At 52.1% G+C, this 27,487-nt stretch overlaps 1 protein-coding gene across 1 annotated transcript; it reads right to left on the bottom strand.

The window, feature by feature from the left end:
• Nucleotides 1–4,908: 4,908 nt before the first annotated feature.
• Nucleotides 4,909–15,024, bottom strand: LOC142422996 (parvalbumin beta-like). Its single transcript, XM_075528192.1, has 4 exons — nt 14,964–15,024; nt 11,848–11,980; nt 10,778–10,887; nt 4,909–4,934 (listed from the first exon to the last, which is right to left on the bottom strand). The coding sequence occupies exons 1-4, from the start codon at nt 15,022–15,024 to the stop codon at nt 4,909–4,911; spliced, it is 330 nt and encodes a 109-aa protein (XP_075384307.1).
• Nucleotides 15,025–27,487: the final 12,463 nt, after the last annotated feature.

Genomic DNA, 27,487 nt, shown 5'->3' with positions numbered 1-27,487 from the left:
TTCTTGGAGGCCAGGAACACTCTCTCTCTGCTCATGCCCTGCGAACATTTCTGAGGAAAAACCACATGGAACTATCCTGATGCAGCCCTGGGAGCTGAAGGACCCACGCTGATAAGTTGTGTGAACCTGAAGAGAGCTTTATAGATTAGTATTGGACATATGGGCTTGATCTGGACTGGGCTGGGATGTTTTCTCAATGTTCAATGTTCTTGTATATAAAGCTCTTTCTTATACGCACGGGAGTGTAAATGGGTTTGTTTCTCTAGTCTACCTGGACTCACATAAGTAATTCTGGATAGGTCCACGTACCTGGTCCACCACTTGTCTGCTCCACGTAGGGTCACTGTGAGTCCAAACGGACTCTGAGGCACCAAACGGCAGCAACAACAGGCACCTCTGAGCTCTCGTCGTCCTGGTTACAGCCACGGTGTCAATCAGTCTATTTCATTGACGATCTTCCTCTCTCGCGCGCACCCTGCACTTCGCCATGCATTTGCATTGTGGTGCTGGAGAAGAATATTGAAAGCGCCCCGCTGCTAAAGGGACAAATACATCTGTCTTGGACGAAGGACAGCCAGAGCGCTCCTGAGAGGCCAGGACGGCGAGACTTGGTCTCACGTACTTTGGACGTGTTGTCAGGAGAGACCAGTCCCTGGAGAAGGACCTCGTGGTTGGTCAGGCAGAGGGGCAGTGAAGGAGAGGAAGGCCCTGGAGAAGATGGATGGACACAGTGGCCACAACAATGGGGTCAAGCACAGGGGCCATTGTGAGGATGGCGTAGGATGGGGCAGTGTTTCATTCACATGCATGTACATGGCATTGCTCTGGGTCAGAACCGACTTGATGGCCCCTAACAATAACAACAACACACTCTACCAAGCATGATTCCTTTCCCAGGGACTGATTCCTCCTGAGAACAAGGTCACAGGAGGTGAAGTCTTGTCCTCCTCCATTGTCAGGTGTCAGGGGAAGCCAGCCCCTAACCCATCATTACGGGTCTGGTAGGCGCAATTGTACAGCGATAATAAGTAAAGATCATAGTAAAGTTACAGAGAGCATGAGAGATAGAGAAATATTGAAATAAATGGAGTCATATGCGATTCATGGTAGCGTGCTCACCTTTGCCCCACTAGATGGTCCATGTGGAGGGAGGGAGAGAGATTTAATGTTAACCAAGGCCTTTTATCTTCTCTGGGGATGTGCAAGCCCCCTAATTACAGGTGAGGACATACATCACTGGAAGGGGCTGTTCTATGGGTAATACAGTAATGAGAGGGTGGTGGTCTAGGGATATATACGCAATAGGAAGGGGAGGGATTGGGGGTATACATGTGACAAGATGGGCAGATCCTAGGTTTAGGATGGCAGCTTAACTTTGACCTACTCCCTAGATCTCCATAGGAACCAATATCAGTAGGGTGTAAACCCCACCTTCTGGAACCAAATAGATGTCTGCAGGCGTCCACTGTCTTTAATAGCAGGGCGTGGGGCCCACTGCAGTCTGGCAACTGGGAGGATGGTTGTGAGCATCCCTGGCATACTTAGTATTCTGCCACAAGCATCTGTTCTTCAGTCTTCTTCACTTTCTCAGCTTTCATGACGCCCTTGAACATACCATACAGCTTGGCTCAAGGGCGGTCCAGCCCAAGCCGCTCCACAGGAGAGAGGAGGGTCTCTCTACTCCTGTAAAGATTTAAAGTCGCAAAAACCCACAGGGGCCATTTCTATGCTGTCCTATAGGGTTGCCATGAGTCAGAATCAGCCCAATGGCAATGCGTTTGGTTTGTGCTCGGAGAGCATGTCCAAAGAAAGTGAGTCAAAATCTCGCCATTGTTGTTTCTAAGGAACGAGCTAGTTGTATTTGTTCCCCCCCAAAGGCTGCTGTCTCCTTTCTCTGAGCACTCCACAGCGAATCCAACATAGTTTTATCCACAATGTAAACACATCCCTTCTTCTGTCTTGCAGGGGAAAGGAGGGCCCCCAACAAATCATCGCTGGTCCGGTAGCGCAATTGTACAACGATAGTAAGTAAAGATTGTAGTCACGTCATAGAGAGCATGAGAGATAGAAGAGAGATTGAAGTAATGGAGTCAGACACAATTCATGGTAGCATGCTCACCTCAGCCCTGCTTGGTGATCCTCGCGGGAAGAGCCTGGGAGCGAGAGCAGGAGAGCCCCAAACTTTATTGTTGACCAAGGGGCACGATTAGAGGAACATGATTACAAGTAACTACACGTCACAGGAAGGGGCAGGTCGATAAGTATACACATCATAGGAAGGGGATGTATGATAGGCACAGCGTGACAGGAAGGGGATGACCTAGGGGTGTGCCCATAGGAAGGGGGGGACTAGAGGTATACATGTGACAAGATGGGTGGACCCTAGGTTCATGATAGTGGCTTAACCTTGGTCACCCTTGGGTGGGCTTGACCTCTCTGGGGTCTCCTACAAGGAAACAGTCAACTACTATCCTAACAGAAGGGAGTGGGTCCTACTTGTGGGATAAACTTTGATGACTGCTTGCTCTAGATGGCTGATAACCCTTAGGGATGTAACAAAATTAAAAAATAAATAATACTATACCTTTGGGTATAAAGATCTGGGGAAAAATTCAAATGTAAAAAATAAAAACAAAAAGAGTTACAGTCTCAGAAATCCACAGTGGGCAGTTCTACCCTGTCCCGCAGGGTCGCTGTGAGTTTTGAGAAATATTTTTCATCTTGATTTGTGAGACGTCTTGATATCTGAGTGGACTTCAGCACATTCGTGGAGAAAGTGAAATTGTCTTTTCACTCAGTTTTTCCATGAACTTTCTGGCGGCTCCTGGTAGGTAGGATAGTTACTCAGCAGGCAGGCCATACTTACACGAACCCTTATGGCGGCCTTGCAATTGAAGATTTCCCCAACTTGTCTTTCTTCTTTTTTTTTTTTGCACTTTATACATTGCTGGTGTTTAGAGCCAGCTGCAGGCCGTGAAAGAGTTCCTACACCCCTTTCTCTGCCTTTATGCACAGCTCGAATCCCTGGGGGACAGTTGTTACAACTGATCCACTAATGTCAACCACAGCTCACATTGGGTTCACGCTCCGTGTCCTCAAGGTCTCTGAGTTTTGGTAAAAGTTCACTGTCATGTGATGCAGCATCCCTGCCCCGCCTCCACCGCCCCTTAAAAAAACCCAAGCCAAACCCACTGCCAGTGAGTCCGTTCTGACTCAGAGGCTGTAGACAGCGTTCCCGAGGCTGTCAGTCTTGACAGAAGCAGGCAGCCTCAGCTTTCTCTTGGGGAAGCAGCGGGTGGGTTTGACCTCTGACCATGCAGTTTAGTAGCCTAACTCACAAGGCCGTTTAACTTTCTATCATGTTGGCTTTGCTGTTTTGTTTTGTTTTTTTACAACCGATGGGCATCTTTCATCATTTTTAATTGCACTGTCTTAAAGGTTTGAAAGTCTTTTCCCTGGATGAGCTGGAGGCTTAGCTCTCGGTTTTGTCTGGGACCATCGGGCAGGAGGGATGGGGCTTGGTCCTCAGTCTGAAAGAATCAAGCTGCATCACGCCGGGGGATTCAGGATGAAGGTTCAGGAGGAGGCAGGTGTGGGGGGCAGAGGCACTAAGGAGTCAGAGGAGGGAGGAGAGAGGCTACTGGTCTGGGGCCTAGTGAGGGAGAACAGAGGACTGCACTGCCTGAAGATGCTCAGGGACCAAGAGGACCGAGTGCCACCTGGGTAGCTCAAGGGCTCTCTCTTCCCACCTTCATTCACGCACAAATGCACGCATGTTTTCATCCATCCTTCATCTCAGAGCCACAGCGGTGGTGCAGGGCAGCTCTGAACCACAGTGGATACAGTTGACCAGTTGGCACATTTGCAGGAAAGAAGCTGTGGCTACACTCCTGCCAGGGATGTGTCCCAGTGCACCTGCCCTGCAACCTGAAGAGACTGTCCTCTTCTCCCCTGACGACCCTTCTCTGAAGACGGCGGGGCAAGACAGGTAGGCTGAGCCAGATTCACTGGGTCTGGATTACTCCTACCTGCTGACAGAGCAACGAAGGCCAGGCTGAGCAATGCCTGCTCTGACCTGCGGGCACCGCACCTCATAGTCCTGGCTGCGTAGCGCACAGCAGGCGCCCGACACAAGACTGCTTCGCTCCCTTTGCAAATGGAGGGAACAAGACATTGGTATCAGTGAAAACAAAAGCCACGGCTCCCTTCCCTCAGTTCCAGTTCTTTCCCTTTGGCGGAACGGCCGGGAATGGACATTCTCACCTTGACCCCATCACCCCCCACAGCTCCTCTCCTGTAACCAACTTCTCACAGTCTCTCATTATTCCGCTTCTTCGGAGGACAGCCAGCAAGCTCCTAAAGAGTGAGGCTGGTGAGATTTCATCTCATGTGCTTATGACATGTTATCAGGAGGGGCCTCGTCCCTGGGGAAGGACATCACCCTTGGTCAGAGAAAAGAGGAATGCCCTCAGCTAGGTTTGCCAGAACAGTGGCTGGAACAAGTGGTTCAAACACAGGAGGAATTGGGAAAACAGCTTGGGATGGGGCAGGGTTTAGCTCTGTTGTGCGCGAGAGGCCATGAACTGGCTTGGTGACACCTAACAACAATGATGGCACCAGCCCCTGCGGAAATGTTTCAGGATCCCAGCTCCATTGCCGGGAGTCATGACAGTGTAGTGGTTCCGCATTGGGCTGCTAATCTCGAGGTCAGCAGTTCAAAACCACCAGTTGCTCAGGGAGAGAAAAACGAGGCTATCTGCTTCCATCAAGAGTCACAGTCTTGAACACGTGCAAAGGCTACTTTCTTGTCCTATAGCAGTGGTTTTTAACCTGTGGGTCACGACCCCTTTGGGGGTCGAACAACTCTTTCACAGGGGTCACGCAATTCATCTTTGCACCGGACGCCGGTTAAAACTTCACCAGAGACAGAAATTCTGAAAAGGAGGAGAGGGTGAGGCAGGTGAAAGATGTGGCAGGGAGGAAGACCAGGAGGTCCACAGCGAACAAACGAGCCCCTCCCTGCCCCCCCACCACCCGGGGCGTGGGGCACCGCCTAGGGGGTGCAGGTGACACCACAACAGTTCCGCTGCGTTTCGTTTTTAATGTTTGCATTTCCGCAGTGGTCAGAGTTCACCCCGACCCACAGCTCGCCCCTGTGTGGAGAGGAGAACAGATTTTTCAGGGGGTGGGTTGCCCAGCCTTTGTTCCAAGACACCTCTGGGGGAACTGGGAGCGCCTACCTTTGCAGAAAGCTGCTTTAACCCTTTACACGCCCCTAGGGGCGCCTTGCTCTGATCAGGCCCCCTCCCCCACTTGGAAGCACCTTGGAGCTGGACCAGGCAGCGATGTTGGCATGTGGGAACCTCACTGGGTGTGTGTGTGCATGTGTTTGTGGGGTGGGGGGGGTGGGGCGGGGGCTTGCTGCTTTCCAAAACAGGATTCCCTCTCAGCTGAGCACTTCTGGGGATGTACAGGTGTTTGGGGGTGGAAGCTCCTGGAATGGAGCAAGGTATCCTTGGAGCTCAGAGGCTCCTTCGAGGTCGAGCTGTGGGGTCAGGACTGCCTGGTTTCTGCACTCCAAGCAGCAGCCCGTGCCCCTTGTCCCCAGGTGTGTAACTCAGACACCTTGTCCCTGACCTGGCCATGGCTTTTCCCCAGAGAAGGTGGCCCAGGGTGGCAGGAGGACAGGGGTTGTTGATGTGGTGGATAAGAGGACATCTGGTCTATTGGGGTCCCTGGATTAGAGGCTCAGGACTGAGCACCCTCTTGGTGGCAGTCCGAGAGAGCTCCCTCTGTCCCCCACAAACTCCAGCAAGGATAAGCTTATTTGCTAGTCTGCAGGCACCTGCCTGGACTCTGGACCCTTCCCCCCCCCCAACACCCCACATCCCCACCCCTCCCAGTGCCAGCCTTTGCCCACTTTCAAGCTGTCCTGAGTCTTCTCTGGCCAGAAAGGCAAAGTAGAGGAAGGGATTAGGTAGACCAGGAGTCTGGACATAGGTCCACACTAGACCCACATGATTTCTAACTCCTTGTTCCATTTCTCTGCTCCACCACCCCTAAAGCCCAGCCCCTTGTTTTAAGAGGACATGATGTGAACGTTCCAGAAAAATAAATAGCAGGTGCCATGGAAATGTAAGTACCATGGACCCTTGAACAACCAGGCATGCTGACCCTCCCTTCTCGGGACTGTGGGCTAGGAGATCGACGAGCATCGTCTCTTCCTGCCAGGACGCAGCCAGGGCTCGGGTGAGCACTGTCTGGAGCCATCAATTGATGCTCAGGCCTCGGGAGACGGGCACGCATAAGAAAGGCCTCTTTGGGTAGGGGTGGGGTGGGGTGTGGGCGCTGACCTTGGCATTCTCCATTGTGGGTGGACTATTGCACCCAGAATCCTCAAAGCGGCCCTCCCATGAGGCCAGTTTCCCTGATGGGTACACCGAGTGTGGCAGGGTAGGGCTACTGGGGGCTTCACGGAGAAGCAAAGCAAAGCAAACCCATCGCCCCCAAACCCATCACAACTTGCGGGGACTCTCTGAACAGAGAGGAACTGCCTGTGGATTTTCTAGGCAGAGGTCCTTTACAGAAGCAGACAGCTGCCACCTCTTTCTCCTGGGGAGCAGCTGGTGGTTTTGAAGCACCGACCCTTTGGTCAGCCCCTGAGGGATTAAATTGCTGTGTCCCCAGGCCTGGTCTTTTGTGGGAGACCCAGGTTCCATTTCTGGTCAACCCGCTTCTGTGCAGCCACCTCTCCGCTGTGTGTGGAGGCTTACCTACCACTAGGAGGCTGAACTCCGGCAGAGCTTCCAGACTAAGAGAGACCAAGAAGAAAGGCCTGGAGATCTACTTCCCAAATCCAGCCAGTGGAAAGCCCCCGCCGACCACACAGTCTTACTGATCCACAACCAATCCCAGGCAGCTTCTGTCCTTTGTGCATGAGGTCATCAGGAGCTGCGGCTGAGCTGAGGACAGCGGACAGTGACCACTGTGAGTGGCTTGTACAAAGTCACAGGGGTTGTAAAGGGCAGAGATGGATCCCACAGCTTCAGGGCCCAGGCCCATGTCCTGTTGGCTGCCCACTTCTCTATCTGCGACCCACTCCCTACCAGAGCCCACCTACCCCTGTTCAATTCATCTTCTCTTTCCTCTTCCCCTTCAAACTCAAGGTCACAGCTGGGCCTCCGCAGAGGGAGGCTCGTCTGGGGAGAAGGCGCCACACCGGCACACTGCCACCAATAACAGTCGCCAACTTCTGCTCACACCCTCTCGGGGTCTGCTCAGCCTCCAGCTTGTCCTCTGGGCCAGGAAGTATTGACCAATGAGGAAATGGGAACATGGCCCCGTAAATGATGTGTCCTGGCCATGGAGTTGACACCTGGGCGAGCTGGCAGTGAATCAGGCAGCTCCACGGCAGTGCTGGCTCTGGCTCGAGCTGTGGCCGCCACTTGCCTCGCCATGCAGCTTAGCAAGGCCGTGGCCTTCCTCCCCACCTGCAGTGGACACTCCACATCTCTGACCCACCGGTGCAGCAGGTACGCAGCCCAGCCAGTCACCTCCTGAGCGGTAGAAATTGGCAGCGTCTTAGGACATCCTGGGTGGTGCAACATGCTCAGCTGCTGACATTGAGGTTGGCGGTTTGAGCCTACCCCGAGGTGGTACGGAAGAAAGGCCAGGCAACCTGCTTCTGAAAAATCAGCAGAGCTCAATTCTACCCCGGGGGGCAGGTCCCCACGAGTCCTTGTTTTGTTGTTGCTTAAACTTGGGGGAGCTTCAAGTTCATCCCATGGCAAACCTGCTGGTTGTTTGACATCCGGCGCCTCAGTTTCCAGCATCCCACTCCAGACACCGAGTGTGGCCAGTGAGCCACAGCCGTGCCTGGTGGGAGACCGGGTGCCAACTCATCTCATAGCCCATCAGGGCTTCTCCTACCAGGATCTCGGATCTCCATGAGAACATTTAAAGCTCTGTGATTGCTTTTTTTATAATAACATTTTTTTCTTTTATGAAATGTCATGCTTTTAATTTTAGAATTGCCCATGGAGACCACACTAGAAAAAAAAGGTGGCATTCCCTCCTTTCTCTCTGTTCGCCAGTATTTTTTTTTCACTTTGAATGTTGACTCCATTTATATAAAATTCTGCTACCTGCCTTCTCCTAATGTTTATTTTCATTTTTAAACTTTTAAATGGAAATACCCAAGCCTTGATACATTTCCCATCCACCCCCTAAGTGTATGGGCCTCTGAGGCCAGGTGACCCAGTGATCTAAGCACTGAGCTGCTAACCACAAGGTGAGCAGTTTGAAGCCACCAGCTGCTCCTCAGGAGAAAGAGGAGGCTCTCTGTTCCTGTACAGATTTAAAATCTTGGGAGCCCTGAAAGGGCAGCTCTACTCTGTCCTTTGGGGCCGATATGAGTTTGCATGGACTTGGTGGCAGTCGTTTGAGGTAAGCCTGTGAAACAACGATGCAGACTGAGCTAGAAATGTTTCCTTGATCCCGGAATGCCAGCAGAGGGTGGGGGGTGACCTCCAGTCTTTTAGGTGTCATTTCAGCAGATTAAGGAGCGATTCGGTGTTAAGCCTGGAACTGTCAGTATCCCCCCGACAACTCCTCTGTGTGAACCCCGAAGGTGGACAATGCTCACCCCAAAACAAAGAAGAGAAACTAAGGGGGGCAAGGGAACTAGAGTGCCAGAAACAGAACAACCGGAATGCAACTCAAGAGGGGTTAGCCTCTTGTGGCACACGCAGCTAATGCCCCTGGAGAGTTTGGGTGGACATTGCCAAATGGGGACCTCACTGGCTGTAGAAAGGGTCACCAGAAACACCCTCAGAGACTACATTGTAAAAGACTCGGAACTTCATTCCAAGGATACTTTGCAGTCGATAGACTTTTCAGGGCACCGGGCTTGAGGTTCTGCAAGCATGGCAGGTCAACAGGGATCCTCAGGGCCCGAAGGGTCTTTGAGGGTGTTCTCAAGTCCCAGGGAAACTATTCCTTTGGAAAGATCCTGGAGGGAACCTAGGCGATCTCTCCACTGCACTCCCAGCAGTGCTGGGTCTCTCCTGCAAAGAGTTACAGCATTGCAGTCCCTAAGGGGCAGTTCTACTTTGCCTTGAAGGGTCGCTGTGAATGGGGATCGCCTCGATGCCAGGGGGCAGTGGGCTTTGGGCTGCTTGACCTGGGGATTTGGGGCAGGATGATTTGCACGGTGGGGCCATTTCGATGTGGGGTGACTAACAGCATCCCCCAGAGGGCAGTAGCATCTCCACCAGGAAGGTGACAACCAAAAAGATCCCCCCAAAACAAAGAACCGAACCCCGGCCATTCCGACTCATAGCGACCCGACAGGACAGAGTTGATCTGCCCCTGTGGATTTCCGAGACTGTCACTCTTTCACGGAAGTAGGAAGCTTCATCTTTCTCCCGAGGAGCGGCTGGTTTGTGTCAAACTGCTAACCTCGTGGTTAGCAGCACAACGTGTAACCCCCCACGGCTCCCCAAAATGTCCCCTGGGAAGAGGGGACCACGCTTGATTAAGATCCATGGCTTTAGCTGACCAGTTTTGTTGTGTGTGATGCTGGCCAGTCAGCCCCAGCTCGTGGTCACCCCACGCACAGCGGAGAAAAAGCTGCCTGGCCCTGCCCCCGCCCATGATCCACTGTGGACTTGACCTCGCTGACCCATAGGGTTTTCCCTGGCTGGTGTTGGGCAGTCCTAGTCTGTTTTAGTCTGAAAGGCCCACTGACACCTGCTCTGGGTCACACCCCACATCTGACTTGCCTACCAAATACACAGTGGTGGTGGCTGAACACCCCTGCAATGGAACCCAGGTATCCCCCTTCAGCCGAGGGGATGGTCACATGGGGGGATGGGCCAGGGGGTAGGAGAGGTCCCTGAGGGCATGGAGGGTAATGGGGTCACAGGAGGGGAGGTAAATGGGCCAGGTGGGTGTGAGAGGTCCCTTGGGGGGGGACTCATTCCCTTAAGGGGGAGGAGATGGGTCAGGTGGGCATGAGAGACCCTTGAGGACAGGGAGATGGTCACAGGAGGGGGAGGGGATGGGTCATGAGATAGTTATGGTTTCCTGTGTCAACCTGGCCCATAAACATATGTGGGAGTTATTGAAGGGCGGAGGGATAAATGGCTCAGGGAGCCTCGCCTTTCTAGTTCTCAGGTCTCTTGCTTTGTGTTGGTAGGACCAGGGTGCAGATGCCTTAGCAGTTCCCTGCTTCAGCTGGCAAGGCTCACGTCCTGCAAGACATCCCTGAGGAGAAGCCACATGGACCTGTCCTGATGCAGCCCTGGGTGCTGGAGCAGCTGTAGGGAGACCCCTGCCAGTGCTGAGCTGCTTACATGCTCACTGATTTGGCTTTCCTCCTGCAGTTGGCATCATAGTGTGTGTTTTGTAAGATGGAAGAGAACTTTGTGGATTGGTGTCAGACACATGGGCTTATGTTGGACTTAGGACTTGGACAGCACTGGGTTGGGATGCTTTCTTAATGTACACTTGCTCTTTACACAAAACCCTCTCTTATACATATGAGCTTCTGTGGATTTGTTTCCCTAGTTGACCCAAACTAACAAAGGTCAGGTTGGTGAGACAGGGCTCTGAGGGACAGTGAGATGGTCTCACAAAGTAGGGGAGGGAGAGGGACAGGTGGAGTGAGTGGTCTCCGAAAGTGGCAGAGGAGGGGGACAGGAGGGCTGAGTTGGGAGGAGGGTGGGTGAATGGGATCCAGCAGGGGCAATGGGGTGGCGCTGTCTGGCCCACTTACTATCCACTCCTATCTTGCCATCGCCACCGGTGTCACATGCCTGGAGGAACTCCTTGGTCTCGTTGTCTGTCAGCATCCGGGCTGAAGGGGAGAAGTTCTGCAGAAACTGCCTGTGGGAACAGGGCCAAGTTGGAGCTGGCCAGGAGAGTCTGGAGCAGCCTGCATCCCCAGAGAGCCAGATCCCTGCTGTTTCTGGGGTGGGGGGTCCTCAGGCAGGGTAGGACAGCTTTGAGAGAGACCTGGGACAGCATGTCACCTTAGAGGGGCTAGACACCTTAGGCCGACCTTGAAACCCATAGGAACCCCAAAGACCAGACCTTTCTCCTCAGAAACTATATTGGACTATGTCCTGCCAAGTCCATGTTGAGATCCTATGACTATGTTCCTGTGGTTAAAGAGCTCAGCTGCTAACTGAAAGGTTGGCAGTTTGAACCCACCAGCTGCTCTGAGGGAGAAAGAGGAGGCTGTCTGTTCCAGTAAAGATTCACTAAAACACACACACACACACACACACACACACACACACACCCCACTGCCATCATGGCGATGCCCACTCATAGCAACCCTAAAGGGTAGAACTGCCCCTGTGGGTTTCCGAGACTGCAACGCTTTGCGGGAGCAGCGAAGCCCTTCTTTCTCTCAAGAAGTGCCTGGTGGTTTTGAACTACTGACCTTTAAGGTTCAAGGCCCAACTAGTAACCACTATACCACAAGGGCTTCTCCCAGCAAAGGCTACAGTTTGGAGACTCACAGGGGAGGTCTCCTCTGTGCTGCGAGGTTGCAGTCTTGCTGGGTTTTGTATGTTTGTTAGCACATGAGATCCTATCAGAGCAGGGCGGGTCGCAACACTAAGCATTTCTGATTTATAAACAGAGAAGCACACATGGAAAAGGGAGACACACAGGAACTCCAGGGGCTGTCGAGAGGAAGGACTGAAGGACTGATGTCTCAGGCTCTGGACGTATTCCTGGCCTGGAAAGCTAACCCACCCATATGCTCCTGCCTGGGCAGTACCAAGTGACAGGGGTGTGCCCCTGTCCAGCCCCGGTGCCATGTAGGAGAAGCCTTACCGTAGCTCATCTTCCTTAATGAAGCCACTCTTGTCACGGTCCAGGATGTTGAATATCTTCTTGAGGGAGACTTTGTCTTTGTTAGACATGCCCGCCTTAAAGAAGAAGGTTTTGTAGTTGAAGCTGCCAGGATCTGAAAGATACAGGGCCCACACACGTGATTTGTTGTTGTTGTTTTTAAGTTGAGATGTTGCTTTAAGGCAGCCCTGGTGGCGTAGTGGTTATGCATTGGGCTTGAACTCTAAGGCCGGCAGTTTGAAACCACCAGCTGCTCCTCGGCAGAAAGAAGAGGCTTCCTACTCCTGCAGAGTTATAATCTCGGTAACCTGCATGGGGAGAGTTCTTCCCTGTCCTAGAAGCCTGATTCGAGTTGAATCCATGTCGGTGAGTTTGGTTTGAGTCTGAATGCACTTCTCTGTGCATAACGCCCCCACCCCCCCACCCCCCACCCCGCCCCACTATTATGATCCCAATTCTAGCTTACAAATCTGGCTAGACCAGAGGATGTACACTGGTACAGATTGGAACCAGAAACACAGGGAATCCAGGACAGATGATCCCCTCAGGACCAGTGCTCCCGGGAGAGTGGAGGGAAGGTGGAGTACAAAGGGGGAACCGACGGGCTGTATCTGATTCTGGAACCCATCAGCCCCACGCTGCCCTCGGCATCATGGGCTTTCTCGAGACCCCCTTCCATGAACACCCATCTGCATAGGCGGTCCACTCGGCCCGATGGCGGCTGATTTGCATCTATCAGCGTCCAGCGAGAGTTTTCGCGGGCACGAGTCAGGCCCATGGGGGTGCCTGGTCTTTGTGACCATTCATTCTGGAGGCCTGGCAGAACACATCCGTGAGACAGACCAACTTGAGCCCGCCTGCTGGGCTGATGTCACACTACACACACTGCCTTTGGGGAGCCAGCCTGCTCCTCCTCCACCCGGAACCTTGTCCTAGGGAGGCTTCCAGCTCCCTGTACCCAGCAGCCATCGAGTCCTCACCAGGTGTCCCCTCAGTGGGCTCCAGATGAGCTCCCTCTCCTTTACCTGTCTCGGCATCAGTTGTTTTCTATGAAAACAGTGGATTGGTTGGGTTTTGTGCAGGGTCATGGGTTAAGAGCCACATGGATTTGAGGATGAATATTTTCTTTTTCTTTTGGTTTTGTATATTTTGTACATTAATAAACAGGAAAGAGAAGCAGCTTATTAAAAAAAAACAACAAAAAACCAAAAGGGGAACCGATTATAAGGATCTACATATAACCTCCTCCCTGGGGGACAGACACCAGAAAAGTGGGTGAAGGGAGATGTCGGACAGTGTAAGACATGACAAAATAATAAAAATTTATAAATCATTAAGGGTTCATGAGGGAGGGGGAGGGGAAATGAGGAGCTGATGCCAGCGGCTTAAGTGGAGAACAAATATTTTGAGAGTGATGAGGGCAACGAATATACAAATGTGCTTGACACAATGGATGGATGGATGGATTGTGATAAGAGTTGCATGAGCCCCCAATAAACTGATTTTTTTAAAAACCCAACAAGTCAGGAACCCTTCCAGATACACAAGCACCCGGAACACGGCAGTACAGGGAATCACCATCAGGAGAATGTGACACATGGCTCTCTGGCTTGGCCCTCGTTTGGGACGAGATGGCAAAATGCACCCAGCAGGTGCAGAACCAGTTGGGTAACATGGGACCGGTGACGGTGCCACCCTCAGGAAAATGGTGACGGAAATGGGAATCAGCCAACGTGCCAAGTACCCTTGACCCCTCTGGGGCAAAACCAAAATGAAGAGCCGGGCCGCAGGGCCTTGGCCTGTGGTTCCTGCATGAGGACAGGAGCAGGGGGTGCCCGGACCTTGGAGCCACCTCCGCTGTCACAGTCACGTCTGCTGTCAGAAGGCCGCTGGGGCCAAAAGACCAGGAGAAGCTCCACTACCCGAAACCTCTCTAGCCTGTAACACCTGGGGTACTTTACATAACGATAAAAAATTTTTTTTAAAGAATTTTATGTTGGGGGAAGGAGGGAGGGAAAAAAAGAGGAGCTGATCCCAAGGGCTCAATGGAAAGTAAATCTCTTGAAAAGAATGAATGTGTTGATACAATTGATGTATGGTTTGTAACAAGAATTGTAAATGAAATGATTTTTAAAGATAATAAATAAGATAAAAATTGCTTGGTGCGTGAACAATGCGCCTGTGGGAAATGATGGGTGGGCCTTGGTGGGCACCTCCAATGGTGCAGGGTTAGTCCCCCATGACGGGCTATCTGAAGCCACCAGGGGCCTCCATAGTAAGACCTCGAACTTACAGAGTGCTTAACCACGGGAGACACTAGGCTTCTAGGAGATGGCGCACTTCTATCTTAGCTCCCTCTGACCAATAAACTCACAGAGGTAAAAAGCCTGCTGGGGCCAGGTGGATCCCATCCTCTGAGGGTCCCACAGGACAGAGGCAAACTGGCCTGCAGGGTTTCCTAAGCCTGCACGCCTCGCAGAAGCAGACTGCTACTTCTTTTTTCTGAGAAGCTGCTGGGGGGCTTGAACCACAGACCTTCCGGTGAACTGCCGAGCGCTTACCCACTGTGCCACCAGGACTCCTTCTCACTGAAGGGACATGGCTGTCCAACGGTGACTAAGTGGTGGGTTGGGGCCGTGTGGGTGACAGGTGGTAGCACAGAGGTGGGTCTCTGGGTGGCATGAATGGTGACATGCTGGACAACTCATCGGAAGGTTGGCGGTTCAAACCCTCCCAGAGGCAGCTCAGAAAACAGGTCTGGGATCTGCTTCCAAGGTCCCCCCTTGAAGACTCTAGGAAGCACACCTGGGGTCGGCAGGAGTCTGTTTGGACCGGACGCATCTAATGGCACCAACTAGCCCGGAGGACCTGGAGGCTGTCAGAATCGTGGGCCCGGGCACTTCACCTTGACCTCATGCTGTCCTGCAGCTGGCCGGTTGCCTGACATTCCCCACCCCCAACTCCGGTGCTACAGGGGGGGGGGGGGCGCTGGGAATCTACAAGTCCAGGCTTCCCCACTCTCCAGTGGCCCGGGCTTCTCAGTCCTTGTCACCTGAACGTAAGAGGACCCATCTGTGGGAAGCGAAGAGCCCCCTCACCTTTGCAGCAGAACAGGGCCGCCTCGATGTCCTTTGAGGAGATGATGTCAGTCATCGTCATGGCTGCGCTGCAGCGTCGCAACAAGCGAGATTGAGTCTGTCACATGAAAAAAACATGTTTATAAATGATCAAGGGTTCACGAGGGAGGGAGGGAGGGTAGGGGAGGGGGGAAAGTGAGCTGATCCCAAGGGCTCAAGTAGAAAGAAAATGTTTTGAAAATGATGATGGCAACAAATGTACAAATGTGCTTGACACAGTGGATGGATGGATGGATGGATTGTGATAAGAGCTGTAAGAGGCCCCAATAAAATGAGTAAAAAAAATTAAAAGATTGAGCCTATCAGCCATGTGACTGAAACCATTGGGGGTCGGGGTGGGGTGGCTGGGGGAGGAAGGAAGGAAAGGGAGCCAGGGGAAGGAAGTCGGATAGTTAATTTTTTTTATACCCTCTTCCTTTCTTTCCCAGGACGCTTTTTTCCAGATAGTTAATTTTAAAGAGAGACACATGCAGGTACACATGGACACAAATCCACTGCCGTCAGATGCATTCTAATTCAAAGCGACCCCACCCTGTGGGTGTCCGAGGCTGAAAATCTAGGGGACCAGGGAGCCTCATCTTTCTCCCTGCAGAGAAGCAGGTGGGTTTGAACGGCTGACCTTGCCGGTGAGCCGGCCAATGCCCACATAACCCACGACATGCCTCCAGGGGGCTCATGATAAACAGTCCACAGTTACCCTCCCACAGAGACGACCGTGGCGGGGCAAGGGAAGGAGCGAGAAGACCGGAGGCAGCGCGGCAGGGGAGGAGGGGCGTCGAGCGAGCGGGCTGGATGAACGCGGCCATTGGGCGGCATCTGCAGAAGTTGGATGGGAGCCTGCGCGGGGCGGCATAAACCCTCACGGAAGCGCCATTGAGACTCCGCTCATTTTCTGCAGAGGAAGAGTCTCCGTCTGCGGGGAAGGGATTTCGGCAGGGGATACGGGTGATCTTTGCGCAGCAAGCTGGGCGAAGCTGGTGCCAGTGAACTGTCCGTGGGGAAAAGGTCCCACGGGAACAATTGCACATCTTTACAATGATTCAAAAAACAATCAAAGATGCTAAGGAAGGGGGGTGGAGTGGGTCTGAGCTCTTGGTCCTCCGGCTTTCCCCTGCAAATCCAAACCATAAGACCAAGCCCATGACTGTTGAGTCAGTCTCGACTCAGAGCCCCCCTTGGACTTAGAGGGACCCTAGAAGACTGAGGAGCACTGCCCCTGTTGTTTTCTGTGGCTGCATGTCGCCTCTGAGGAAGCAGACGGCCTCATCTTCCTCCGGCAGAGCAGCTGGTGGGTTCAACCCCCCAACCTTTTGTTTGGTAGTCCAGTGCTTCACCATGACGCCACCAGGGTCCCCTTCTTTGTCCCCTTGACCACAGTGGAGGGTGATGGGGGAGGTTGCAGGGGGAGACAGAGGAAAGCCCTGTCTTCCGGTGACAGGAAATGCACACTTGGTCACAGTCCCAGCTGCTGACTTTGTTGATTTGGCCTGGCCCCCCGCCAGGGGAGCCCAACACCAGGCCTGGGGTGCTCAGCTTCCAGCTGGCACCGAGTTCTGGGTTTAATCCGGGAGAGTGGGTTCCTGGGCCTCCCCACCCACCCACCCGCTGTGCCCAGAAAAGGCTTTTGAATTTGGGATTTGGTTCAAGACAGGAAGGATGGGACAGAAAAGCATCCTATCTCATCACTATGACTCTTCAAACAAAGCCAGAGACAGCCAAGTCGAGAGGGGGACTCTCTCTGGGCCTTAAAGGTCCCCCAGGCTGCAGAATTCTGAGTCCACATAGCCTTCCTGGGGAACTCAAAAGAACACATCTACTTAAAAGACCCGAGAAACAGCCAAAAGGGACCCGCAACCTGGATGTCCATTGAGGTGGCTGGGTAAACACTGGGCAGGCCGGTCTTACAGGGCCGGTCATTCAGCCACCAGGAGAAATGAAGTCCTGATCCAGGCTAGGGCAAAGATGCGCCCTTGGAACATGCTGGGTTGTGGGGTGGGGGGTGGGGGGTGGGGGGTGGGAGGGAGGGCCCACTGCTATCCAGTCTGTTCCAACTCACAGCGACCCTACAGGCCACGGCCCTGCGAGTTTCTGAGACGGTACCACTTTATGAGCGTAGAAAGCCTCATCTTTCTCCCAAGGAGCACCTGGTGGTTTTGAACTGCTGACCTCGTGGTTAACAGCCCACCAGGTAACCACTATGCCACCAGGGCTCCCGAGTAAGAAAAGACAATCGCAAAAAGTCAGATGTTGTCTGAGCTCACTGACATGAAAAAGGGAAAGAGCTAGAGACCACAGTTCTGTCGACCAAATCATGTAGAACCTACTGCCATCAAATCAATCCTGACTTGGTGACCGGATTCGCCAGGATAGGACTGCTCCCTAAGGTTTCTGATGATGCAAACTTTTATGGGAGCAGTCAGCCTCGTTTTTCTCCCTTAAAGCAGATGGCAGCTTCGAACCACTGACCTTTTGGGAAGGCAACCCAGTGGCTACCCTGTGGCACCACCAGGGAATTTCAGCCCAGAGGGCGTTGAGCTTCTGTGAATGGTGGCGGAGTCATTTGGAAATGGGTCATGGAGATGGTTGCCCAACCTGGCAAACACATCATCGGCGTCACTGGATTGTCTGTGGGAAAACGGCTGAATTGCTTTTGGTTTGGGTTTGTTTTGCAACCATCCATTTCCCAAAACATTACCATCGCCCCAGACAGGACCTCCATATCCCTTCAGTAATAATTCCCAGTCCTTCTCCTCCCAGCCTCTGGTCTACTTTTTGTCTCCATGCGCCTGTCTAGTCTAGAGACTTTGCATGAGAGGGAGGAGACCCTAAGTTATCTGTCCCTTTCTGTCTGGCTTATTTCGCTTGGAGTTATGTTCTCAAGGTTGATCCGTGGCGTTGGATGGGCCAGAGTGCCATTCCTTTTGCAGGCGGAATGATACTCCACGGGAAGCACACTGACCCTTGAACTTTGAGAAGGTCACTTGGCTAGAAACCACCAGCCTTTCACTTCTACAGTCTTCAGAGGAAAGACTGAAGTTTAGGCCCTTCGCAATCTGTCAGTCATTGCATCCTCAGATGAAGGTCTTCCTTCACTTGTTTTCTTCCTAGACGTGAAACCAAACCAAACCAGCGGCCACTGAAGGGACTCTGACTCATGGCGCTCCCACGCGGATCCAAGCGGAACTGTGCTCCATTGGGCTTTCCAGGGTTGCTTTCTCAGCGGTAGACCAGGCCTTTCTTCCGAAGTGCCTTTGGGTGGCCTTCAACCCATTCTTTCAGACGGCAGTGGAGGGTTTCACTGTTGGCACCACCCCAAGACGCCTCAAGGTGACATCCCCTTGGGATTGGTTTTAGTCATCGGAAGAGGACAGAAATGACATTAACCACTCTAATGGAACTGACTCTGTGCCAGGCACCTCAGGAAGTGGCTGCCTTGAATAGCCCCCATCCTACAGACGGCCGGTGGAGGCCAGAGAATAGCACAAGTCTGGGGCCAGGATTTAGATTCAGTTGCAGACCTTGGAATCTGGCTCATACTTTCTCACTGGGTCCAGCTGGCTCATCTAAAGGCCAGGATCTGCTCCAACAGCCTCCCAAGGCAGGTTCTACTGCCCTGTGGGCACGTGGGGCCCAGGAGAGAAGCGAGGGCTTGGTTTACCCTCTTCCACACAGACGCAGCTCCACTCCAAGGCTTGTGCCCACGGGAAAGGGCTCTTCTTGGCTCCCAGAGTTTCCCTTGGCCTCAGTCCCTCCAAGCAGTCTCCATGCTCCCAGGAACTTTCCATCATAAATAACGCCTCCACCCCCATTCCCCCTGCCATGTCCCTGGCAACACAGTCTCCAGGTTCCCTTTGGGAGTTCCGGCTTTCCCTTTGATCTTACCTTTGGGAATTCCTGGGTGGGTTGCAGACAGTCGCCTGGGGAGAGGGTGCTGCCTCCCGTGAGATGCATCCACTTTTATACACCCTGCGCCTAGTCCATATACAGACCCCAGGCTCCGTGTCCCCACAGGACAGGTGTCAGATGAACCCGCCAAATAATCACCTCGAGCTATTTTTATCTCTGGAGAATACATGTGATATTTGCGAACGAAACAAGATAAGTGGTTAGATCTGGAGAAAGTGCTGGGCCGGATTGAATGTCTTACGATTTAAGCAGAACGTTTAAACATCTCTGCAAGCCCAGAGCCAAGGACAAAGCAAGTGCCAAGGACAAAGCAAGTCGGATGAGGTTAAGCCAACCCTTGAGGCATGGCAGAGAGACAGTTAAATATGTTCAATTGTTCCTGCTGGCCTTCAGGCCAGGGCACGGGGCTGGCCTGGCCAGCTCCTGGGAAAAGATGGATCCAGAAATCCTAAGTTCGGGTTCTGTTTGGGGCAAGTGGACGGAAAAAGTGTCCACACTGATGCTGGAAAGGGGAAAGGGGTGTCGGATGCTCCTCCTTGTGGAGAAACACCTCGGAGTTTGGTAGAAGTAAAAGCAGCAGAGGCATATTGCAGGATAGAGGAGGCCTGGACTTGGAAGACGTTGCATTCACAGAGTGAAGACAGTGACTCAGACAGAACAGGAGGGAGAAAATGTGTTTGCACCTTTGGAGCAGAACCTAAAACTACAAAAATTATCACAGGCTGAAAGACAATCCGGGGAGTACAAGGTGGGCCCTCTAAAAGTGGGGCTAGGTGGGTAGCATGTATTCCGGATGACATGATTGGTGGCGTGATTGGGTCCTGACTCACGGTGGGTCTGGGCGTAGCAGAATCAAGTACGGCCTGGTTTGTGCCGTCCTGACAACCGTGGAGAGGGTTGAGCCCAATGTGCCAACCACTGTGCCCATCCATCTCCTTGAGGATCTTCCTCTCTTTCACTGACCCTCCACTTGACCAAGCATGACGTCCATCTCCAGGGCGTGGTCCTTCCTGGTCATATGACAGGAAGTCTTGCCAGCCTCACTTCTCAGGAGCACTCTGGTTGCGCTTCTTCCAAGACAGACCTGTGTGTCCCTCTGGCAGCCCCTGGCACCTTCCGTTGTCTTCCCGGCACCGTCCTTCAAAGGCATCGACCCTTCTGCAGCCTTCCTTACTCATTGTCCAGCTCTCACGTGTATAGGAGGGGATTGGGAAGACCATGGCTTAGGCCATGATTGGTTCAAGGGGAATATTTGCAAGCTACGAGCTCTTCAGCATATCATAGGATGGTCATGGGTATAGGTGAGTTAAAGTTTATTGTGCCAACCAGGTGGATAAGCACATGTGGGCTTCATTGAAGGGCAGAGGGATAAATGGCTCAGTGAGCCTTGCCTTCCTAGTTCTCCGGTCTCTTGCTCTCTGATGGTCACACCAGGGTGCAGCTGCCTTAGCCAGTTCCCTGCTTCAGCTGGCAAGGCTCACTTCCTGCAAGACATCCCTGAGGAGAAGTCACATGGACCTACCCCGATGCAGCCCTGGGTGCTGGAGCAGCCATGTGGAGACCCCTGCCAGCGCTGAGATGCTTACACATTCAGATTCAGCTTTCCTCCTGCAGTCGGCTTCATTGCATGTGTTTTGTGAGATGGAAGGGGACTTTGTAGATCGGTGTTGAACATATGGGTTAATTTTGGACTTGTGGGCTTGGGCAGTACTGGGTGGGGATGTTTTCTTGAAGTGCCCTTACCCTTTATATAAAACTCTCTCTTATACATATGGTTTCTGTGCATTTCTCTAATGTCCCTAGACTAACACAATAGGCTTCCCCCCCCCCAAAAAAAAAAAACCTGCTAGAAAAATTGCTTTCTTGACTATGCCTGCTTCGGGGAGTTGGGGACAGGGTGCCTATAAAAATTTACCCATAATGCCGTGCCTCAAGACTCTTCGGGTAGAAGCTCTCCCAGGTAGCCTCTGTTTGTCCTAGTGGAACTATCCTTTGGGACTGGCTGGTGATGTCCCGCACCTGCCGAAGATCAGATGCAAAGAACGCTTCCTTGTGGGGAGATGTGAGGTCAGCATCGAGGTTAGAGGCGCTGGCCACTACAAAAGCAGCTTAAAAATTTCAGCATGGATTCGAGATTCCTTTCAAGACTTTACAATGGAACTAAGTCTCTGCTTTCGACCACTGCATTAACACCTACAAAGTGGCTCTGATGGAGTCCTGGTGTGTAGAATGACTCAGGGCGACCATGAAGCCGACTCCCTCCGTAAACATATATAGTCTTGGAAATCCAAAGGGGCAGTTCTACTCTGTTCTGTAGGGTCACTATGAGGCGAAATGGGCTTGAGGGCAGTGAGTTTTAAAGCAGAGGGTATTTAAACCCCAAAATGCTTCTTCCTTTAAACTCTCCTGTGTGTTATTCCTGTCTGTTAAAGGAGGTTCTATATCCTAGCTATCTGCTCCCAAACCTGCTCACTGACCCTTCCCTTGGCTGAATCCCAGGTTTCCTCCAAATTTAGGAGAGGGAATCTTTAACAAGCAAGACAACACACACTTACTATTGTGAATTGAGTGATGGTTTACCGAGCAGATCCATTTTCCACTCAACAGTGCACACACCTTTTGTTTCAGGTCATTGATTGCAATCCCTACAATGTAACATCACTTATCTGACTTCCTCCCTGTGTCTCCTGTTTCCACACCTTCTTTCCTAACCCTTCTGAACTCTGTCCTTGGGTAAATGCTGCCCTTTTGATCTCAAATGGTTGATTTGAGATCTCCCAAGATGTTAGTATCTCACCAGCTTTATTGTTCTCTTTACAGACTGGATTATTGTTTGGCTGACTATTCAGGCATGGGAATGAGTTCATTTCCAGACCTGAAGGGTGACTAAAGGCCCTAGTCTCAGCGTAAACCTACTGGTAAGCCTGATTTTTTTTTCAGTTCCATATTTTCTTTCCACTGTTTCAAATCTGTCTTGTAAGACGGACAGTCAGAATGCTCCTTGGAAGTAAGGATGACGAGCTGTCGTGTCATGTATGGTGGACGTGCTCTCAGGAGGGACCTGCCTCTGGATGAGGACATCATGCTTTGTGAAATAGAGGGTCAATGAAACAGAAGAAGATCCCTAACGAGATATTTCGATGTAGGGGCTGCAGCAGTGGGCCCAAACATGGCAACAGTTGTGGGGATGGCGCAGGACACACGCTGGGTGTACGGGCAAGGGGCAGACACCACGCGAGGGTCATGTGCTAACCAAGGAACTCTTGGATCTAAGGACACGAAAGGAACCTACACGCCCAAGACCGTGATTTGGATGGACAGCCTCCAGAACTGTGCAAAGGAAATGCTCATCGAGGCCACCCACTTGTGGTATTTGTGAAGAAGCAGCCCTAGCAAACCAAGACGCCTTCTGTGCTGAGAGAGTGCCTGAGAAGGCCTCTTCCTCCGCCTCTGCCCGGTCTTGCATCTGGACTCGGCGCGACCCATCAGACAGCCTGGGAAGCAGACCCGTGGGGTGGCTCTTTCCTACTTGAGCCCGAAGTGGCTTTCCATCCGCCCGGAGGATCTATTTTCAGTTACCGTTGGTGTTGGTTTAAAATGGAGCTCTGTGAGCCTCTCTGTGAGTCTCCCGTGGGCTTCCCATCAGGCAGCCAGAATTATTCTCCTGCATACTTTCAGAAATAGTCACCAAGAAAATGATTCTCGGGCCCCGAGGGCACCCACCCCCGGGGTGATGGAGGAGATGGTTCTGAGTCTCTCTCATGGGTCCTTGCAGGTGGAAGCCCACTTCCTGGCCAGCCTTCCAAACCACCACCAATCTTTGAATGCCACTCATCTGCGGCGTTGACACACGGCAGGGCTGGATGTTTGTCGCGGAGCTCAGCTTTGGGGAGCTGGTAGATGACACCTTTACATCCAGATCTCTCTGTAGGTAGGCTCTCTGCTAGCTGGCATCCCTCAGTGATGCTGGTGAGTGGCCAAAGGACGTCTGTGGGTGTACGTCTTCTCCAACACCCATCCTAAACGTCTTCTCTCAAATTCGGCTCTTCCTCCTCCAGCCACAGCCACTGGAGCTAGACACCTCACACAGCCAGGAACACAGTGCTCCAGCCTGACAAGACGTCAGATGCCAGTTGTAAGCTCCAGCATCTGGCTTCTGACATGGTTGCCTATAATTCAAGGGGTTCCCACTACCTCACTCTCAGGTTTGGCAACTTGCTAGAATGACACACGGAACCCGGGAAGGCCCCACACTTATGATTTCAATACAGGAGGGGGGTACAAATGCAGAGACCAGTAGAGTGAGGTCTAGGAGCCTTTCCAAGGTTCAGGAGCTTGGCTGTCTTTCACCAACCAGGAAGCTCACCACAATGACAGCAGGGTACAGCCAGGTGAACCCAGCACAGAGCTAGACTCCATAAGCTATTTATTCAAGGGCTAGTTTTTCCAAACTAGCCACCGAATCTTCCTTCTGAGGCAGCTCTGGGGGCACTGAACTTTTAATCTTTCAGCTTAGCCTAGTGTATGAAGAAGTATTTTCACCACCTAGGGATTTAAAGAAAACCAAAAAAGCCACAGCTGTCAGAGGAAGCCAGCGTCTAACAACTGAGGGGTCAGTCGGCGCAATTGTGCAGTTATAATATAGAAAGGTCATAGTAAAGTGATAGAGCACAGGAGATATAGGAGAGAGGATAGAATAAAGGAGTCCGACACGTTTTATGGTAGCATACTCACCTCAGTCCCTCTTGGTGGTCCTCCTGGAGGTGGGAGAAGAGGGGTGAGAGAAACTTTACTGTCTTGGGATATTTATAAGTAGCCATAAACCATGCATATTCAGTAGCTACATATGTCACAAGGTGGGTGGCAACTACAGTAATTTCCCTGAGCTCACAGGTAAGAAAACCTAATACTTGCATTGGGGGAAGGTATGAGGAAACTGGACGATATAGCAGGAAGAGATAGCAGAAGGATGTCTGCTTCTATAGGGACATATAACCCACCATGTGCTCACTTTAAGGCAGTGTAGCTGTTAGGGGAGAATCTGTCAGAATGATACTTAAAGCAGGATAATGTCCTTGGACTTTATCTCTAACTTACCAAAGTGGTGGCTTTCCTACTGTGGAATTGTAGCTTTCCAGATTCCCTCTGTTATAAGTCAGGGAATATAGTCATGGTCATATTTCCCTCTATGTTAGTTTTCCCCACACAGTGACTCACAGTGACCCTATAGTCACCCTATAGAACAGAGTAGACACCCTATCAGACAGTGTAGAGCTGCTTCCTAGGGTTTCCGGGACTTTGAATCTTTGTGGGAGTAAGACAGAAAAACCAAACTCACTGCCATGGAATAGTTTCAGATTCAGAGCAACCCCGTAGGACAGGGTAGTTCCAGTGGATTTCCAAGACTACAAATCTTTATGGGAGCAAAGAGCCTCATTTTTCTTCTCAGAGCAGTTGGCGGACTCGAACTGCTGACCCGGAGGTTAGCAGCCCAAGGCACGACCACTACACCACCAAGGTTCCTGCCATTCCCTGTAGGTACTGTATCGATGTGTACAGACTTCAGTGGAAGATGTTCTAAGTGTCAGAACCGATCTTCAAGTCTTGAATCGGGATACAAATGGCAGGGCCCATTCCAGACGTCCTGTAGACTCGTCCCGTGTAACGAAAACTCAAACTCCACATTGCTGGCGCTTTCCTGGGCTCCGTCAGAGACGAGAGTGCTTCAAAAAGTTAGAGGAAACATGGAATCAAATGATAATACAAAAAAACTCCCTCCAACTTTTTGAGCCCCCTCTCCCCCCATACTTCACACCTGGGTTTGAGAGTCCGGTCAACACTGGGTTCAAATCGCAATGGTGCAATGTCTGCAGCTCTCTCTGGCCTCAGCTTCCCGAACTGTCGAATGGGTATAACAGAACCTTCATCCAAGAGTCATTGGGAGGGTCAGAGAAATTCACAGAAATCAGGAGCAAGAGCCTAGCCGCCTGCTGTTGCCGCCAGCCCGCCCAGCCCTGCACCGTCCCATCTCATGGCTGCCTGGGCCCCTTGCTGGAGCCACTGTCCATCCATCTCACGGAGGGGCTTCCTGTTCTTCACTGGCTTCACCAATCATGTCTCTCTCTTTAGAGACTGGTCCCGTCCAAAGGATGTGAGTTATGGCCACGCCTGTTCACCCTGGGCGACCTTGTACTGCAGCCTGTTCACCCTGGGCGACCTTGTTTGGTATTTGACGTAGCTCGCAGCATCACAGCGACAAGCAAGCCACCGGGGACAGACAGACAGAGACACAGGTGGTGGGGGCTCCTCTGCTGTGCTCAACATCGGCTGCTTCTCTCTCTCCTCTGCCCCTCACCACAGTCCTGCAGGTAGGTCTGTAGGGTTGACCCGTTTAACTGGTGAAGAACATGGACAGTGTGGGAAGGCTAGGCGACCTGCCAGCAAAGGCATGGCAGTGAGGGGTCAGAGGCTAGGCGGGCCGCCCTTCTCCGGTCATGTTGAGGTTCTAATTCTGAGCTAAGTGGGCATGGGCGTCTAGGCCGAGGTGGTGTCCAAGGAGCTCCCCCAGTTGCGTGTCTCCCACAAGGAAACACCCAGTGGGTGGGGTGTGTTGAGGGCAGTGGCCCAGCTGCATCAGTGGGAACAGCCTGAAAACAGGCAGATATCCCCATGCCGCCCTCGCAGTGTTGGAAAGACTAAAAAGTGCCAGCAAAGCTGTGCAGAAGGGCGATTGTTCAGACAGGCCCAGGCCAGGCCTGCTTACCTCCACGTGAATGCCCAGGAGAAGAGGCGGAGGCGGAATGAAGAACAGGCCTTCAATTAATGACTCTATTAGGACCATGGGGCTGGAGCTGGGGAGGAGGTGAGATGTGAGACCAGGATGTCCTAGCAGGGAGAGATGGCTCATAAACAAGGAGAAATTAAAGAAACAAGGGGTTTTCGAATGACCACGGGGGCCCCGGAGGGAGGGTGGGAGGGAAATGGGAGACGGGGGCAACTTAAAGAGTGAATCAAGATGCAGCCTTACCAGGGATGGCTGGGCAGGTGCTTTATGTGAAGAGCCGGTGTCTGGGCTGAGGTGTGAAAGACAAGGAGGGCTGGGCTGAGGATTCTGGGAACTCCTGTATTCCCTTATGGGAGGGGGGAGATCCTGAGAGATGCTCTTCTGACAAGACACATGGCACTAGGCTGATAGAACCATGCCTTGGAGCTGGAGAAGCCACATGGAGGTCCCTGCCAGCGCTGAGATGCTTACACCACCACTGGATCCAAAGACTTTCTCCCCACTGGCCTGTGATGGTCCTGCATCTGGCGTCATTGCCTGTGTTTCATGAGTCTGAAGAGGACTTTGTAGATTGGGATTGGACATATGGGCTAATATCGGACTTTATGGGCTTGGGCTGGACTGGGTTGGGACGCTTTCTTAATGTACAATTACCCTTCCTATAAAACTCTCTCTTATACATATCTGAGTGTCTGGATTTGTTTCTCTGGTCTACCCAGACTCACACAGCAGGTTCTCTGGAACAGAAGCTCCTAGAAATGACAGTTTTCAGGGAAATGAGAGTCCAGCAGGCGAGAAAGATATGAAGGGGGGTTAGGCAGGGCCCAGGTCACAACAGGTGGGAAGGAGGGAGGTGGTTATTGTTTGTCTGGAGCGGGGAGTCTCTGGGTGGCACAGGGTTAACGTGTTTGGCTGCTAATCAAAAGTTTGGGGGCTGAAGTCCGGCATCCAGAGCCCTAGTGATCGTACTCTGAAAAGTCAGTTCTGGGTTTGCACCACAGACTGTGGAGCCCAGGGCCACATGGGGTGGCAGGAGTCAGGTCACGGGGAGACCCTGGAGTGCCATAGGAGGGCAACAGGTGAACCCCAAAATAGCCCGCTGGTTGCTGGGGTTGGGGAGAGATTGGGGATGGCAAACAAGGAGGAGAGAGAGTGAACAACTGAGGCAGACTAGCAAAAGCAACTCCATTGTGGTTGGTTGCTAAGTGACTTGCCCGTTCCTCCCTCCCATCTCAGAAAGCTGACGGCCCATTCTCCCTCTCCTTGAGGGACAGTCTCTGCTGGGGATTCATTTAAGCATGCACTCCCGTGTCCTCGGGTTCTGGACACTACCATTCGTTTTAACTATTCTTCACTATATCGTTTGTCCGGATTCAGTATTGTTCCCTGTGATGTTGTCATCTGAATGGCATAGTTAACCAGGCCGTGACAATATAATCATGTTACGGTAACCGGGAGGCCATCACCACTTTTGGCATTGGTTCTCTTCTGATAAGGAGTGTACCTGGTAATGCTTGCTCACTCTTCTTGAAGTTACAATTCATTCATTAATTTTGCTTTCTGCTTCTGTTCATGCTTGCTGGAACCCTAGACAGGTGATAAATGCGTTTTGGGGCCTTAAAGATGGACTGAGAAGTTCACTCAGGGCTGCTGTGAAGGGAGACATTTCTCAGTAGCCCAGCTAGCTCAATAAAGACTCTTCTAAATTTCAAGACCTTATAGTGACTGCCATTTATTTGAACCTGCAACATTTTGGTTCCCTGACCGGAAAGTCACTGTGTGTTGACGGCTCCGC

Source organism: Tenrec ecaudatus, chromosome 12 (assembly GCF_050624435.1).
Source record: "Tenrec ecaudatus isolate mTenEca1 chromosome 12, mTenEca1.hap1, whole genome shotgun sequence".
Classification (NCBI taxonomy): Eukaryota; Metazoa; Chordata; class Mammalia; order Afrosoricida; family Tenrecidae; genus Tenrec; species Tenrec ecaudatus.
Note: the sequence above shows the minus strand (reverse complement) of the source record. Positions and strands in the feature narration are given on the sequence as shown.